The sequence below is a fragment of the Trichomycterus rosablanca genome, chromosome 7, assembly GCF_030014385.1.
Source record: "Trichomycterus rosablanca isolate fTriRos1 chromosome 7, fTriRos1.hap1, whole genome shotgun sequence".
Classification (NCBI taxonomy): Eukaryota; Metazoa; Chordata; class Actinopteri; order Siluriformes; family Trichomycteridae; genus Trichomycterus; species Trichomycterus rosablanca.
Window position 1 is genome coordinate 35,031,932 of NC_085994.1, and position 17,479 is coordinate 35,049,410.

The 17,479-nt window shown below is 39.1% G+C and overlaps 1 protein-coding gene across 1 annotated transcript; it reads right to left on the reverse strand.

The window, feature by feature from the left end:
* Positions 1 to 2,098: 2,098 nt before the first annotated feature.
* prlhr2a (prolactin releasing hormone receptor 2a) lies at positions 2,099 to 7,782 on the reverse strand. The gene is made up of 2 exons (XM_062998628.1): positions 7,310 to 7,782; positions 2,099 to 2,741 (listed from the first exon to the last, which is right to left on the reverse strand). The coding sequence occupies exons 1-2, from the start codon at positions 7,780 to 7,782 to the stop codon at positions 2,099 to 2,101; spliced, it is 1,116 nt and encodes a 371-aa protein (XP_062854698.1).
* Between the last annotated feature and the right edge of the window lie 9,697 nt (positions 7,783 to 17,479).

Genomic DNA, 17,479 nt, shown 5'->3' on the forward strand with positions numbered 1-17,479 from the left:
CCCTACATCCTAAGCCATTTTGATGTCAATTTGCTAGCGTACATCATTTTTCCAATTTCAGTCCTGCTCAGGCTGCTAGACAGACTTCATTTTATTAAGGGGAGCTCATCTTTGTTTAAATGGCTGCAAGTTTTTTGGCTGCAAAACATGCCACCTTGCTTACCAATTGCTTTGAGGTGTTTGTGGTGGTGTGCTGTGTGAGTTTGTGTGGTGTTATTCTTTTCTAGGCACCTTTCTATGAGAGCCATACTTGTTTAAACTTTGTGCTGTTATTAACAAACATTTTTTGTGCTTACAGGGCCTGTAGGTCTTGCCATGTAGCTCTTTGGTTTATCTTCCATAAGCATTTAACAATCTGTATTTTGACTGAATTTGCTGGGACACCCACTCCTGGGGGGATTGACAAAAGGTCATGAAGACTTTCTATTTGTAAACAGTCATTTTACTGTACAGTTGTTTGGAGTTCATACATCGTACATCGATGAGCAGCAACAATTGCTTCTCTCAGACTGATGACTCTCAAGACTAATGTCCTTTCTTTTTGTTGTGATTTAGACACATACCAGAGTGCTCCAGAACACAATATATAGATGTAGTCACTCCTCTTAAATAATTAATAATCATGTGCACTTGATTGATAACACCTTACTGCTAATTACATTGCAATCCAATTTAAAGCCTTGTAACACAAAAGTAAAAGCAATATATCATTTTGGCTAAAAACAAACAGAAAGGGCATGTTAAAATAATGACAGCAAAGCCACAAGTGTGCCATTTTGGACAGGTGATTAATTAGGTTGTACGAACCACATTTTTAATGAATTTATGGCATTTTTAGAGTAAGTGCAATAAAAACACGAACATGTTATTTGTTAATTCTGTTGAATCTTTATTTATCTGATGAAAGAAAAGATTTCCAATGTTTTTACTGTTTTAACTTCAGTGTAATTGAACAAATTTTGTTTGTACACAATGTCATAATACCACCTCATGCCATGTGTGACTTCACTTGGTATATAGCATTATTCTTTCTGTACACCTTTAAGTTTGTTAATACATGCTGACTGTTTCTGAATATTAGATGTCTATAAGCCAACACTATGCTTATGCAAGACTATTCAACATCTTTTCCCTGATGAACCACTCCCCACTTGTGTTAATTCACTATAATTCGAGTTCGATTCCCGAGCTGGGTCCTTTCTGTGTGGAGTTTGCATGTTGTCCCTGTGCCCGTGTGGGTTTTCTCCTGGTGCTACAAATACATGCAGTCAGGTCAACTGGAGCTACAAAAAAATGTGTGTGTCTTCCCTGTGATGGACTGGTGACCTGTTTGGGGTGTTTCCTATGTTTTGCCCAAAAGATTTGACCCTAAACAGGATAAAACATTGGTAAAACAACAAGGCAATGAATAGATTAATATATGGTGGTGCAATTGATGGCAGTATCTTAGTGCTGATTTGTCTGTTGCACTTGAATGTCTTTCACAGCTCTACTCAATAGCGTTTATTGACCTGTTTAAAAATCCATAACTTTGATCTAAAGGGCAACAAACTGTGCACAACATTAATCTTTGGACTAGCCCTTGAATTAAATAAGCAATCAATTAGAAAGCAGCATAACCCTTTTCAGGTGTCATAAAGTCACCTTCTGGACGTTCCTGACAGACATGGTCTTTGACCAAATCAAGCAAGTATTTACACTAACTCCTTTTTTTTTTCTGATGAAGACAACTTTGAAAACATGCCATGTCTATTACAGATAATGTGGTCATGCAGCTGTTTGTGAGTATCTCAAAGATGTCATCTGAAGCAACAATCATTGATTTCTTTACTCAACCTTGGAACAAAGCCTCAAGGGTCCTTGAGCCAAATGAGAAGTGAATTGTAAAAGACATCACTATCACTAGTATTGTACCTCAGTACTACCTCAATTTTAAGGCCATCTTTAAACAGACACGCTTATGTGTCTCAAAATTGTTGTTCACAATCTTTTTTGCTGAAAAAAATCATTTAATGTTAACCTTCAACTCCAACTCTGAGGTCTATCATCAGTAACCAGTCTGATTTTTGTGCTCTTTATATTAACAAGCTCTATACTGTCAGAGCACCACACTTGCATTGGTGCAATTGTTGGCTGGAATCCCGATTCCAATCCGTCTGTGGCAGGTAAACATCTTTCTTAGCTCTGCTCGGAAGCGATCGTGCAGCCACGCGTACAGGAATGGATTACAGCAAGATGAGCTCATGGCACACAAGTGACACAATAACTGGATGAGCAAAAAGTAGCGCTTGTCAATTAAGTCAATGTCGATGTCTCGTAGAACGTTGAAGACGCTGATGGGCAGCCAGCAGATCGCAAATGCGGCCACCACAAGTGACACCAAGCGGAAAGTCTTGCGTTTTCTGGCCCGCTGAGCCTCCGCCTGGCTCTGAGTCCGGTGTCCGGGCACCACGCAGTTGCGCAGCTTGACGGAGATACAAAAGTACGAGATGCAAAGAGCCGAAAGTGGGAGGACGTAGGTAATAAAAAGGGTGCTGTAGGCGTAGGCCAGGCGCTCACGTTCTTGCCCCATCCAGAACTCCTCACAGATGGTGAAACCTTCGTCTTTGAACTCAACATGGTAGGTGTGGGCCACCGCCGGAGCCACGAGGCCACAGGACAGGATCCAGATGCCGGATAGAAGATACGCACAGGCCAGAACTGAGATTCGTTTCTTCAAAGGGTGTACCGTCGCGTAGTATCTAAAGGGCAAATGAAAAGGTTTACTGAAAGGGATGTAAGAACTTCTTGACATAACATTCACGTTTTCTCATATTGACTACCAGGAAATCAAAAGATGATGTTGCTTTTTATTTTAAAACAGATTAAAAAATCATTCCACTAACATTTGTTTTATCATCTTTGATCCTAGTTGCTTCTGAAGTTTTTTAATTAACTTATTTAATCTTCTTTGCACTGAAAACCTGATACAGCTCCTGCCTTTCAGTGAAAAACGTAAGCATTATAAATCAACTTAACCTTTTTATTAAAGCATTAGATGAAATAGATGAAATAGTTTGATATTTGAATGCACCAACAGATCAAAACTGTCACACCTGATCATTATCTTCTTGAAAATCCTACTCCAAACCCATCAGCATCATTATAGAGTTGGCTCCTTTTTTTGTGACTATAACATCCAACACCAAATGGTTTTGCTTTCTGGGCTCTGTGCAAGCCACTGGAGTTTCTCCATTAAACCATGTTTTTTTTAAACCAGTGCACAGCGGCACGTGTTACAACAGCATGGCCACATAATGAGAAATGTTTGTCGTAGACTGTCCAAACCTGTCTCATATTAATAACCTGTAGTGCATTACAAAGACTAAGCACTTTACGGATGCACAGCTAACGACTTGCAAAACAACACATTCATCATGAAAAAAAATCTGCTTTCCAAAAATGGATCGATTGGTGCACTATTATGCAGACTGGATATTCTTTATCAAAAGATGTGTCACATAATACTCATGCAAGTGTAGCATTTAACTGTGTTTAGCATTTAACTAAATCTAACTGTGTTCTACACACAAGTAAAGTCAAAATGTTACATGGGGTGGCACGGTGGCTAAGTGGGTAACACTGTCGCCTCACAGCAAGAAGGTCCTGGGTTTGATCCCCAGGTGGGGCAGTCCGGGTTCTTTCTGTGTGGAGTTTGCATGTTCTCCCCGTGTCTGCGCGGGTTTCCTCCGGGAGCTCCGGTTTCCTCTCACAGTCCAAAGACATGCAAGTTAGGTAAATTGGAGACACTAAATTGTCCATGACTGTGTTCAGTATGAATCTTGTGAATTGATGAATCTTGTGTAATGAGTGACTACCGTTCCTGTCATGAATGTAACCAAAGTGTAAAACATGACGTTAAAATCCTAATAACCAAACAACATGTTACATAAATTTATAAGGGACAATGTTCTTTCTCTGACAATTAGATGATTATAAAACAGTTCTTTGTCAAAAATCTTACATTTATACACTAATTAATCTTTTTAAAATATAATCAATGTGATATTTTAACAGTATATGTACAGCAACTTTTACCTTTACAGAAGTTACCTTTGTGGCATGACCTTCGGATCCTATGTTAGTGATTATGATCAGTTCTCTGGTGATTTTTGTGGTCCCCTATAAGTAAAGCTAGTTTGGATGTACCTATAACAAAGTATATGGAACACCTTAAGTAAAGGGGATTTTTTTCCATATGTAAAGGAAGGTCTGCCTTCAATTAGTAACTTCCAGAACAAAAGTAATAGTAAGCTAGACTTTAAAAGACTTTAACTGCATAAAAGCATATACAAACAAAAATAGTCATTTTATGTCTATTACATTCTATAATAGATCTGATTCTAAAATAGATTTATCTGTTTTTTCACCTGAGGAGGTTTTTCTCATAAAACAGCAAACATCTGGATTTGGCAAAGATGTTTATTGCTTTATGTGTTAAGGGATCAGCCAATCAGGACAGACTTTAATTATACTAATCACTAAGCACTTTATTAGGTACTCCTATCTGGTTCATACATTCATTCATTAATTCATAACACCTAACATAGAAATGAACTTTGTGGGTATAGAATTAGTATTGTAGCACTGTCTCATTCAACTGAAAATAACTATATTTTTAAATGGAACCATGTGTCATGAGTATTTTCTTAAAGAAAACCATCATAAATATATGTATGACAATTGTTCATTTGCCAAAATCTCATAATCCGGACCAATTTAACAACACCACTTAGTATTAGATCAGTTAATCCAATTCATAAAGGACAGTTTTTTACCTTCCTGCTGGCAAAGAAGCTAAATAAATTTCTTATTCTCTTTATGCTACTGATAGCCCATTCCTTTTGGCACATAGGAAACCCAAAATTCTTTGCAATGTTTGAAAAGAATAAATTTTTTTTATTCTGAGCACGAACTGTGTATAAGGTCATGCAGTTTCCGGTTCTTGGCTGACTGAACTTCCTGAAGAGCTCCTCTCTCCTGCCTAGCTCACTCAACTCAGAAGTACAAGTAAATTCATGAAAATGGATTAGAAGTCTTTCAGATCTACATCAGGCCGCAAATGCATACAGTCTACAAAGTACATACAGCCACCAGTGTCTCACATGAGTAAAAAGTACAAAGTACAAAGTGGGTAATTCTACCAAATATATAGTAAGTATAATATATCAGATTTACATGTTTGCCCTAATAAACATGGAGTTTGGGGGATTGGGGTTATTTGGGTAGAATGTAGAGGTCATTAGACAAATTCCATCATTGAAACACATTATACAAACACATGCCAGTTTAGTCTCTTTTCAACCTAATTGGTTGCTAGTGTAGTTGCTATGTTTTTGTTGTATATACGTCCAGTGCATATAAACTTTAAACTTTAAAATTTACAAACATATATGTACAGTGTATCACAAAAGTGAGTACACCCCTCACATTTCTGCAGATATTTAAGTATATCTTTTCATGGGACAACACTGACAAAATGACACTTTGACACAATGAAAAGTAGTCTGTGTGCAGCTTATATAACAGTGTAAATTTATTCTTCCCTCAAAATAACTCAATATACAGCCATTAATGTCTAAACCACCGGCAACAAAAGTGAGTACACCCCTAAGAGACTACACCCCTAAATGTCCAAATTGAGCACTGCTTGTCATTTTCCCTCCAAAATGTCATGTGACTCGTTAGTGTTACTAGGTCTCAGGTGTGCATAGGGAGCAGGTGTGTTCAATTTAGTAGTACAGCTCTCACACTCTCTCATACTGGTCACTGAAAGTTCCAACATGGCACCTCATGGCAAAGAACTCTCTGAGGATCTTAAAAGACGAATTGTTGCGCTACATGAAGATGGCCAAGGCTACAAGAAGATTGCCAACACCCTGAAACTGAGCTGCAGCACAGTGGCCAAGATCATCCAGCGTTTTAAAAGAGCAGGGTCCACTCAGAACAGACCTCGCGTTGGTCGTCCAAAGAAGCTGAGTGCACGTGCTCAGCGTCACATCCAGCTGCTGTCTTTGAAAGATAGGTGCAGGAGTGCTGTCAGCATTGCTGCAGAGATTGAAAAGGTGGGGGGTCAGCCTGTCAGTGCTCAGACCATACGCCGCACACTACATCAAATTGGTCTGCATGGCTGTCACCCCAGAAGGAAGCCTCTTCTGAAGTCTCTACACAAGAAAGCCCGCAAACAGTTTGCTGAAGACATGTCAACAAAGGACATGGATTACTGGAACCATGTCCTATAATCTGATGAGACCAAGATTAATTTGTTTGGTTCAGATGGTCTCAAGCATGTGTGGCGGCAATCAGGTGAGGAGTACAAAGATAAGTGTGTCATGCCTACAGTCAAGCATGGTGGTGGGAATGCCATGGTCTGGGGCTGCATGAGTGCAGCAGGTGTTGGGGAGTTACATTTCATTGAGGGACAGATAAACTCCAATATGTACTGTGAAATACTGAAGCAGAGCATGATCCCCTCCCTCCGGAAACTGGGACGCAGGGCAGTGTTCCAGCATGATAATGACCCCAAACACACCTCTAAGACTGCTTTATTGAAGAGGCTGAGGGTAAAGGTGATGGACTGGCCAAGCATGTCTCCAGACCTAAACCCAATAGAACATCTTTGAAGCATCCTCAAGCGGAAGGTGGAGGAGCGCAAAAGTCTCGAATATCCGCCAGCTCCGTGATGTCGTCATGGAGGAGTGGAGAAGCATTCCAGTGGCAACCTGTGAAGCTCTGGTAAACTCCATGCCCAGGAGACTTAAGGCAGTTCTGGGAAATAATGGTGGCCACACAAAATATTGACACTTCAAGAACTTTCACTAAGGGGTGTACTCACTTTTGTTGCCGGTGGTTTAGACATTAATGGCTGTATATTGAGTTATTTTGAGGGAAGAATAAATTTACACTGTTATATAAGCTGCACACAGACTACTTTTCATTGTGTCATAGTGTCATTTTGTCAGTGTTGTCCCATGAAAAGATATACTTAAATATCTGCAGAAATGTGAGGGGTGTACTCACTTTTGTGATACACTGTATATATAGTTTTCTGTGAGTTCCAGTGTGGTGCAGTTCATTGCTTTCTGTTTGTTGTGTAACTGTTTCTGCTGCTCTTTAGGTCACCCTGCTACTATTTTATGTCCTTTCTGTCAATTGTGCAATTACTCATACTAAATCACTCCAATAAATTAATAATAACACCTTTATACATTACAATAAAACATTAAAAACCCATCACAGTACATTGTTTTACCACCCACCCCCAGCTTACCTGTCCACCCCAATCGCAGTCAGCGTGAACACAGACACATACACAGTCACAGGCTGAATAAGAAATACCAGATAACACATGAACCTCCCAAACACCCATCCTCGGGGGTTGAAAGCATAAGCCAGGGTAAAGGGCACACAGGTGGCGCACATCAGCAAGTCTGAAAATGCCAAGTTCCCGATAAAAAAGTTTGTCACGTTGTGCATCTTCCTGGTCTGGCAGATGACATAGAGCAGTAAATAGTTCCCAAAGACACCCACCAGCACTACCAGTGCATAGCAGGGGATGATGAGGGGTTTGAAAGACTGCAACAACTCCACCCCTACGAACTGCGGGCTGCGTTGTGCCGTGCCATTTACAGACTGCATCACCACTTCATATATCGGACCTACGCTGGAGTTCTCTGTGCTGATGTTCCCCAGACAGCAAGAGGCCAAGTGTTCACCAGGCCAGTCACTGCCACTGGCCTCCATTATTGAAGGCTGGAAGTTAGCTTCAGGAGCCTAAAATAAGAGAGAAGGAACATTTGTTTAGTTACTGAATTAAAGCCAAAGCTCTGAAGTTTTTTGGTTAGCAGATGGGCCTGAATTCCCAGGAAACCAGTGTAGTAAAATGTAGTGTGTGGGTGAATGGCTTCTAGTTTAAAATGCCTTTAAAAAACACTTGCAGTTTGCACTATGTAGATACATGAATTTGTCTAGTCTATTCAGCCTACAGCAGTTTAACCAGACCAGTCACTTCTGCTAACAAATATAACATAATTTACGCATTATTACAATTTCACAAATCATATCATATAATATCATGAATTTGGCGCTGTTGGCTGGATAATTTTGGTTGATTGACTATTCTCAGTCCAGCAGTGACAGTGAGGTGTTTAAAAACTCCAACACTCCAACTGTGTCTTATCCACTCATACCAGCACAACACACACTAACACACAACCACCATGTCAGTGTCACTGCAGTGCTGAGAATGATCCACCACCCAAATAATACCTACTCTGTAATGGTCCTGGAAGAGTCCTGACCATTGAAGAACAGCATGAAAGGGGGCTAACAAAGCATGCAGAGAAACAGATGGACTACATTCAGTAATTGTAGAACTTCAAAGTGCTTCTATATGGTAAGTGGAGCTGATAAAATGGACAGTGAGTGTAGAAACAAGGAGGTGGTTTTAATGCTATGGCTGATCGGTGTATGTCTATGCAGACACCTGACTGGACGATAGATTAAAACTCTGGATCCCTAGATGTCAGTAGTATTGGGCTAGCTTTCCTGGGTGGTATTGTTCCCGATGTGGACCTGGCCAGTCTAAAGCAGGTAGTGAAATAGATTAAAAAAAGAGAAAACCCAACTATGTAATTTTACTTTACATTTACTTTTTACTTCCCTGTAGCATTACACTGATTTTACTAGGTGAATATATGCATGTGATAAGGAATTGAAAGCAAAGATTGATAATAAAATATTAATAGACTTATGCTTATCAGGTACTTAATAAATAAGAAAGCATACTCGGCTTACATACATCAAAGACCCATACTGTAGATGTGCTCATGTCACATCTCATAAGGGCTTTGGTGCTAATGGCTTATGTTTTGGAGGTGATCACGACTGCCCTTCAGATACAATGTCAATAGTAATACTTCAAAGCGTGTTCTTGATCCTCAGGCATTCAGCCCGTCATGGTCAACTCTCAATGTCTTGTTTTCACTAGTTTTTTTTATTCTGGTTCTCAGAGACAGTCATTTACCATGGCTATTTAATTTGCAGACAAATTCATGCAGCAACAAATTGTGTTAATTTCTTTTGGAGTGAGTCTTAGGCTATTAATTCATCTCTCTCGATCTGGGTCGAAATGAATAATATGTTAATTGAGATTATGCCCTCTATGATTAACGACTCTGGCCTTTTGTACTTAATGTTTTATATTGGGTTGTATGCCAGCTGCATTACAATCACATATTCAAGGTAAAAGTGAACCTGACCGGGAATTAAGAATTACAATTTTCCAATAAGGCATGCATAGAATGATTTAATATATAGTCGTAAATAATTATATATCTGATATCCTATTGACCCCAGACTCCTGGCCTCTTTGTGCTGTGATCAGTTCTTCACATAATAGAAGGTCGACAACTTTATTATTATAATTTGAACTATACAGTTATTGTTTTGTTATCTTAAGTTCTCTCATACAAGTCAGCCTCAAAGAGCTAGCACCTGAGGTTAACTAGGGTTTGCCTCATGTTTCTGTTAAAAAACCCAATGTAGCTCCTAGGCAAATCTGATTATCTTTTAACATTTTTATGACCCAATAATGTCAATTCCTTTAACATCAAGCGTGTATGCACTTTATTGCCTTTATTTGTCATACTATATACACTGATCAGTCATAACATTAAAACCACCTCCTTGTTTCTACACTCACTGTCCATTTTATCAGCTCCACTTACCATATAGAAGCACTTTGTAGTTCTACAATTACTGACTGTAGTCCATCTGTTTGACACAGCAGCGCTGCTGGAGTTTTTAAATACCGTGTCCACTCACTGTCCACTCTATTAGACACTCCTACCTAGTTGGTCCACCTTGTAGATGTAAAGTCAGAGGCAATCGCTCATCTATTGCTGCTGTTTGAGGTGGTCACTTTCAAGACCTTCTTCAGTGGTCACAGGACGCTGCCCACAGGGCACTGTTGGATGGATATATTTTTGGTTGGTGGACTATTCTCAGTCCAGCAGTTACAGTGAGGTGTTTAAAAACTCTTGCTAAAGAGCAATGCATTGCTGTGTCTTGTCCACTCATACCAGCACAACACACACTAACACACCATTACGATGTCAGTGTCACTGTAGTGCTGAATATGACCCACCACCCAAATAATACCTGCTCTGTGGTGGTCCTGGGAGAGTCCTGACCATTGAAGAACAGCATGAAAGGGGGCTAACAAAGCATGCAGAGAAACAGATGGACTACAGTCAGTAATTGTAGAACTACAAAGTGCTTCTATATGGTAAGTGAAGCCGATAAACTGGACAATGTGTGTAGAAACAAGGAGATGGTTTTAATGTTATGGCTGATCGGTGTACATATACAAGTGAACAGTACAACGAAATTCTTTCTTCACATATCCCAGCTTTTGTTTAGTAGCTGGGGTCAGAGCGCAGGGTCAGCCATTGTAAGGTGCTCCTGGAGCAGAGAGGGTTAAGGGCCTTGCTCAAGGGCCCAACAGTGGCTGCACAGCAGAGCTGGGAGTCTAACCCTCATCCTTACAGTTGATAGCCCAAAGCCCTACCCACTAATGTCACAGAAGTCTTGAGATTTTCACCATTTCTGCAACTAATCCTTCTCTGTGACTGAAAATGAATGTTTATTGTAAGTATTTTGGGTCAAAAATGTACATCCAAGATGTACATGACACGAATGGGGTGCATGGGGGAATTATGTATCAGTTTCATTTAGATTCATTGGTTTAGATGGTGAGGTGTTTGCCTGGCAACAAGCTTGAAATTTGAGTGTATCAAATGTCTGCACAGTGATAAAGAAGATATTCCATGACAGTTAGTATGATGACTACAAGGGGAAATAAGAAAAACAAGCCGGATAGAAATAGAAGGGTTGCATCAGAAAGGGTAGCCGGAGTAAAACTTATCCCAAGACCAAATCCGCTGTGGCGATCCCTAAATATGGGTGCAGCTGAAAAAATATTTTCTTTGTAATTGCTGTTAGCAAGAGCTACTTTCAGTATTTGTACAACCCCAAATAAAACAGAAATGCAGTATTCCTTACATTTACTTTGACTTTTATTTGATTGCAGACAGTCTGAACCCAACAGGGAAGAAGAGGGTACGGTTACTGGGCTGGCTTGCCTGCAGTCCTGACCTGTTCCCAATAGAGAATGTGTGAAGAATTTTGAAATGAAAAATGCGCCCGTACTGTTGCACATCGTAAGACGTTTTTGCAGGAAGAATGGGACAAAATAAAAGCTGAAACACTAAATCACTTGGTCTCCTCGATGCCAAAACGTCTTTTAAGTGTGGTGAAAAGGAATGGCAACATTACAACGTGGTAAATGCTTTACTGTCCCAACTTTTTTTGGAATGCCAGCCTGAAATGTTTGTTTGTTTGTTTATTAGGATTTTAACGTCATGTTTTACACTTTGGCTACATTCATGACAGGAACAGTAGTTCACAAGGTTATATCACACACAGTCATGGACAAGTTGGTATCTCCAATTCACCTCACTTGCACATCTTTGGACTGTGGGAGGAAACCAGGTCACCTGGAGGAAACCCACGCGGACTGGGGGAGAACATGCCAACTCCACACAGAAAGGACCCGGACCGCCCCCGAAGTTGACCAGACAAAACATGAAATATCTCAGGTTCATCCTGTCTGCAATCAAATGAAAGTCAAAGTAAATGTAAGAAACTCTGTTTTTTTTTAATTATTATTTGCATTTTCAATGCTGTCCCAACTTTTTCTGATTTGGGGTTGAGTTTTAATATGTACACATACCCACTCAATTTGCAATAAGCTTGTTTAAAGCATTTAGTCGTTTTCTTACTGTCCTATTAAACGTTAATCAGAATTGTCTGATGTGTTAAAGCTTAATAAAGAGAAAGCATTGCAATTTATTTCCTATTATCTTCTCTGTTTAAAACTTAATAAGCTGTATTTTTATACTTACTTGTTAATGCAAATGTAACTGAAATAAGTCTTGGTTGGATTCCGCCACATTAAAATACCCCAAGATTAAATAAATAAAAAAAAGCATTCTAAATCTGTCTGCTGCATGAAACAACACTGGGTATGATGTGCATATAATGAATGTGGATGTGATCCTGATGTGCTGCTTAGTGTCAAACCAAATTCATGTATGTGAATGCTAATAACTGCAGCATTTACATGCACATCAGAAATTTACTAGTGAATTAATTAAATCATATAATTAGACTGTTTTTTTTGGTGTTGCTGATTGCACTTTCCTCAGTTATAAACATGAAATGGCTCTGTAGTAGTTTGATGGTACATATTAGCATAATACAACTTTAAAAATGTGTTAAAACAAGTTCTCTACTGTTTCAGCTGATTGTCTTATGTCCATTTCAGATGCTTTGTTTGTTAAAATCATTCCAGTTATTTTAAGTTCTTTATTTAAGCCTTGAAATAAACAGCAATTAGTTTTATGTGACTGTCACAAAACTGTGTCATTACTTAAATAATATAAATATAAATAATTACAAATTTGCTTCTGTCGGTTCTTGCTTCTGCAGCTTTTTTAAATGCTTTGAGAAGGATCCTTGGCACATGCTGTTGCAGAGAATAGTGGATTTGGCAGCATCCAAAATTGTAAAAGATGGCATGAGACAATGTTGGCTCTCATGCCAATACTAGAATATTATTACAAGAATCACTTTACATAATCAGATGCAAAATCGTTCTGAAGAAAATGGCCAAGGGCCAATGCCCTGTCCAGAGTATTCCTGCTTAGCGGCAAGTATTTTATTTTTTGCAATAAACAATAGAGTGCATTTCTGTCTTATCCTCGTATCATATGTACTAGGTATACACTCTTTAGATATTTTGGTATCTGCTATTTTTAATGCCAAGATTGTGGGCACTGATCACATACTTGGTCTTTATACTTATCCATGTCTTTTGCTCTTTATGGATATATTCTGCCAATGCGTATTCTCTATTTAGGGGCCAAAACAACTTCGATCTACTTTAACTTTTTTACATTTTATTATTTTAGAGAGTGATGATACAATCTGGCTCCCACTCATCCACCCCCAATGTGCATACATCAGTTCTGTTTACAGACATATCCAAAAAGTGATACTACTCATCGTGGCCTCTACTCAGAAGGAAACTCTCCAGTTTGAAGCTTGTAAGATTGTTGTCACAAGCACAGAGCAGCTAATCATAGCTTTGAAAACTGGGAAGTTTTCTAAAGTTGCAATTGGCCTTTTGGTAGCCTACCCGATTAATATTCTACTGGACTGGTCATCTAGTTTGGAAGGACGACCAATCCAGGCTAACTGAAGCCATCTGGTGTGTTGTCCGGAAGGTGATTGGTTAAGCAAGATAATGGTTATTCTCAGGGGCTGATCACCGATCCAAACCAGTTCTTTTACCAAATAAATTAGAATAACTGATCAGAATCTTTTCCAGTTACATTTTCTTTGATTTTAAGAGTTATAATATGTAAAATACAGCTACAAGTTTTATTACATTTGCATAGTGTTTGTTTATTAGGATTTTAACGTAATGTTTTACACACTTTGGTTACATTCATGACAGAAACGGTAGCTACTTGTTACACAAGATTCATCACTTCTAAAGGTTATATCAAACACAGTCATGGAGAATTTTGTATCTCCAATTCACCTCACCTGCATGTCTTTGGACTGTGGGAGGAAACCGGAGCACCTGGAGTAAACCCACGCAGACACGAGGATAACATGCAAACTCCACACAGAAAGGACCCGGACTGCCCCACCTGGAGATCTAACCCAGGACCTCTTCTTGCTGTGAGGCGACAGTGCTACCCACTTAGCCCTTGCATAATGTAATGTGACAAAGGCAAGAGTTTTGACAGGGTCTGATGATTTCCTATAGGCACTGTTTATGGCCAAAAAGATGTAGACACTTAACCATAAGATATGAAGTCTTTCTTTCTTTTCTGCCATAACAGTCTCAACACCTTTAGGAAGGCTTTTCCCAAGGTTTTGGAATTACATTGTTGGAATTTTTGACCATTTAGTCAAAGAACACAACTGATGCTGGACAAAAAATGCCTTGCTCACAATTATGTTTGTGTGTTAAACAATGTTCCAATTTATCCCAATTTGATGCTTCTCAAAAATCCATTTTGTTGATTTTTTAACTGAATATAAGTTATTCTCTAATATAAGAATTATCTTGTGCACAATAGAAAACACAATAAATAGTTGTTTCCCATTGTATCATATTTACATAAAATGTTAAACAAAAATTTCATATTTAAGTTTGTGTTTATTTAATTTAGAAAATGCATTCGCTTATTTCATTTCAATGTATTAATTCAAGTTTAGTAACGCCTTTATGCAAGTACATATTCATATATATAATGTACGCCTAAAATCACTGTATCTAGCACTGTTGCCTCAAAGCAAGAAGCACCTGCGGGCTCGATTCCCAGGTGGAGCAGTCAGGTTCCTTACTGTGTGGATTTGCATGTTCTCCCCGTGTCTACGTGGGTTTCCTCCAGGAGCTCCGGTTTCCTCCCACAGTCCAAAGACGTGTAAGTTACACCATACTTAAAAGGATGAACTGGTGTGACTTGTAACTACCTGTCCTGTCATGAATTGACCCAAAGTGTAAATCATGAGATAAAAAATTTTATAACTACTAAATGTGAGGAGTTTTGCATGTTCTCCACACGAATGCATGGGTTTCATGGGATACTTGTACCTAAAACACACAGAAGGTGGATTAGCTGCTCTGACTTGCTGCCAGATGTATGAAAGGGAGATTTGCGGCATTCTTGCAGTGCGCCTGCCTAATGTTTATGGGTAGCACAGCACCCTCCGTGACCCTGACCAGGCTTAGGCAGCAAGTGAAAACAAATTAATAAACCTATTTAAATGCCACTTTTCTTAAACGAGGCAGCCTACCGATTGCATTTAATACTACGGTATAAAAATATAAAATACGGTAAAAATACAAAACAAATAGCTAATTCAATACGCTTTAAAGAGAATTCATTACCCAGACATGGTCAGATCTGTAGAGTCATACTGATTTTTCTCACTGCACTTTTAACTGCGTAACCCCATGCAAAAATGTAGTAAAAAGTGATTAAACTCACTGCTTTTCAGAGATTCACAGTGGTCATTTTATCCCGGTTTAATTCGCTCCTATCATTCCGGTTTGCGCTTTCCAAACGCACTTTTACGCAAATACAATGCAAAGCAGAAATCTTACCTTATGTCAGTCCGAGAAAAGATACTCCAAAATACTCCGTCCAAAGACGGGTGTAAAAACACCCCCAGCGTCCCGCTCTGGGTAACGTGTGTGTGCGCAGTTCGGGCAGATCGTGTCGATTCTCTCGGTGCGCACCACAGACTGACTGAGATACACAAGGAGGAGTCTCCATGCACCTGATAACCATCGATGTGAGGAAGAAACTGCAATCAAATCGCAATGCAAACATCACCAAACACAGGACTAGTTAAATAAAGCTATAAATCCAATGCTAATCATGTACAGAATTATTAGAACATTCAGTAATGCATTCTTTAAGTTCAATTACAGTTAAACAGTAATGGTCACACTATACACACCCTGATCTCTTGTAATTGGGAGTCTTAAAAAAAAATAACTAAAATGTTTATATAAAATTGATGTATGGCTTACAGAGAGTGGCACAAACTGGTAAGTCACGACTCTTCTTTGATTGCAGAAGTTCTACACAGTAATACGAGGGATCTTCAAAAAGTTTATACTTTATATTTTGGTTGGAAACAGTGAGGGTGGGAGGAGTAGTAATTGGTCGTGTCTGAGAGACTCAGAGAGAGCTTACAGTCCAGAGTTAGCGCCATTTGATTTCCACCTTTTTGGAGGCACAAAGAAGCTTTAAGGGAAAGAAGATTTTCATGTGATGCAGTGGCGCATCAGTGGCTACACGCTCAACCAAAAACACTTTTTGCTGATGGCATTAAAAAGTCGGTACAACGCTGGGAAAATGCATCAGAAGGTGATTATGTAGAACAGTAGTGTAATTTGTTTTTGAAATTCTTAATAAGTAGAGTTTTTAAAAGTGCGGAAACTTTTTGAAGATCTCTTGTAATATTCTCACTTTTTACCAATTCACCTGCTCATTGTTAAATTTTTCAAAACGATGTAACTTAAATATACACTGATCAGCCATAACATTAAAACCACCTCCTTGTTTCTACACTCACTGTCTATTTTATCAGCTTCACTTACAATAGAGAAGCACTTTATAGTTTGACAATTACTGACTGTAGTCCATCTGTTTTTCTACATATCTTTTTAGCCTGCTTTCACCCTGTTCTTCAGTGGTCAGGACCACCACAGAGAAGGTATTATTTAGGTGGTGGCTCATTCTCAGCACTGCAGTGACAATGACATGGTGGTGGTGTGTTAGTGTGTGTTGTGCTGGTATGAGTGGATCAGACACAGCAGCACTGCTGGAGTTTTTAAATACTGTGTCCACTCACTGTCCACTCTATTAGACACTCTTACCCAGTTGGTCACAGGATGCTGCCTATGGGGCGATGTTGGCTGGCTATTTTTGGTTAGTGGACTATTCTCAGTCCAGCAGTGACAGTGAGGTGATGGTCAGTGAAAGCATGAAAAGTAATTTCTTTGTACTTATCCAAAGCAACTTACAGCTGTGACAGTATACAATCTAAGCAATTAAGGGTTAAGGGCCTTGCTTAAGGCCTTGCTTAAGGGCCCAAAAGTGGCAATCTGGCAGTGGTGTGGCTTGAATCGGCAACTTTCTGCTTACTAGTCCAGTAACTTAGCTGCTAGGCTACAACTATCCAGCAAATCACAAATTCTTGTTTTTAAAATGTCCAAACTTTTCTAAAAATGGGGTTTTGACCTTTCTTTGTTTTGACTTCGTCATTAAGCAATAAAAAAAGTATTTGCTAAAACTTTGTATACAGTTCGTATAACAAAACAGCCATTCACAAAGAAATGATTCATTGCATGACCAGAGAATGCCTGACACATTACAAAAGAAAAAGTGAGTCCTATTGACGCTTAGGCAAAATAACAAAGAATCACATATTAACGAGTCTACAGTTATTATTCATCTGCACAGAAATCCACTCGATCCATCACTGATTAGCTCATCAGCTGCCTGATTACTGTTATTAGCTAAGTGAAGTCATGTATTAGCCATTGTGTACTGACCCTGGTTAGCTTTGAACCAAATGACCCCTGAAAAGTTGTAATTATGGTTGCTAATAACTACAAAACAATCCCTGTAGAAACAGCTTAACTGAGATCTCTTTAACTCTTTAAGTGAAGCTCATTCTCCCCTCTTATAACTTTATATGATAAGCGTATTCACTTAGCCAGCAGAGGAATGTGCTAGCGCTGCCAGCCTTCTGGCACAGATCCTGTAGAGATGTGTTAGCTTAA

Excerpts from the sequence above, each read along its gene's own strand:
- prlhr2a (XM_062998628.1), bottom strand. The coding sequence starts at position 7,782 with ATGGAGGCCAGTGGCAGTGACTGGCCTGGTGAACACTTGGCCTCTTGC. Across the intron at positions 2,742-7,309 it reads ACTGCGATTGGGGTGGACAG|ATACTACGCGACGGTACACC; the intron begins GTAAGCTGGGGG and ends TTTGCCCTTTAG.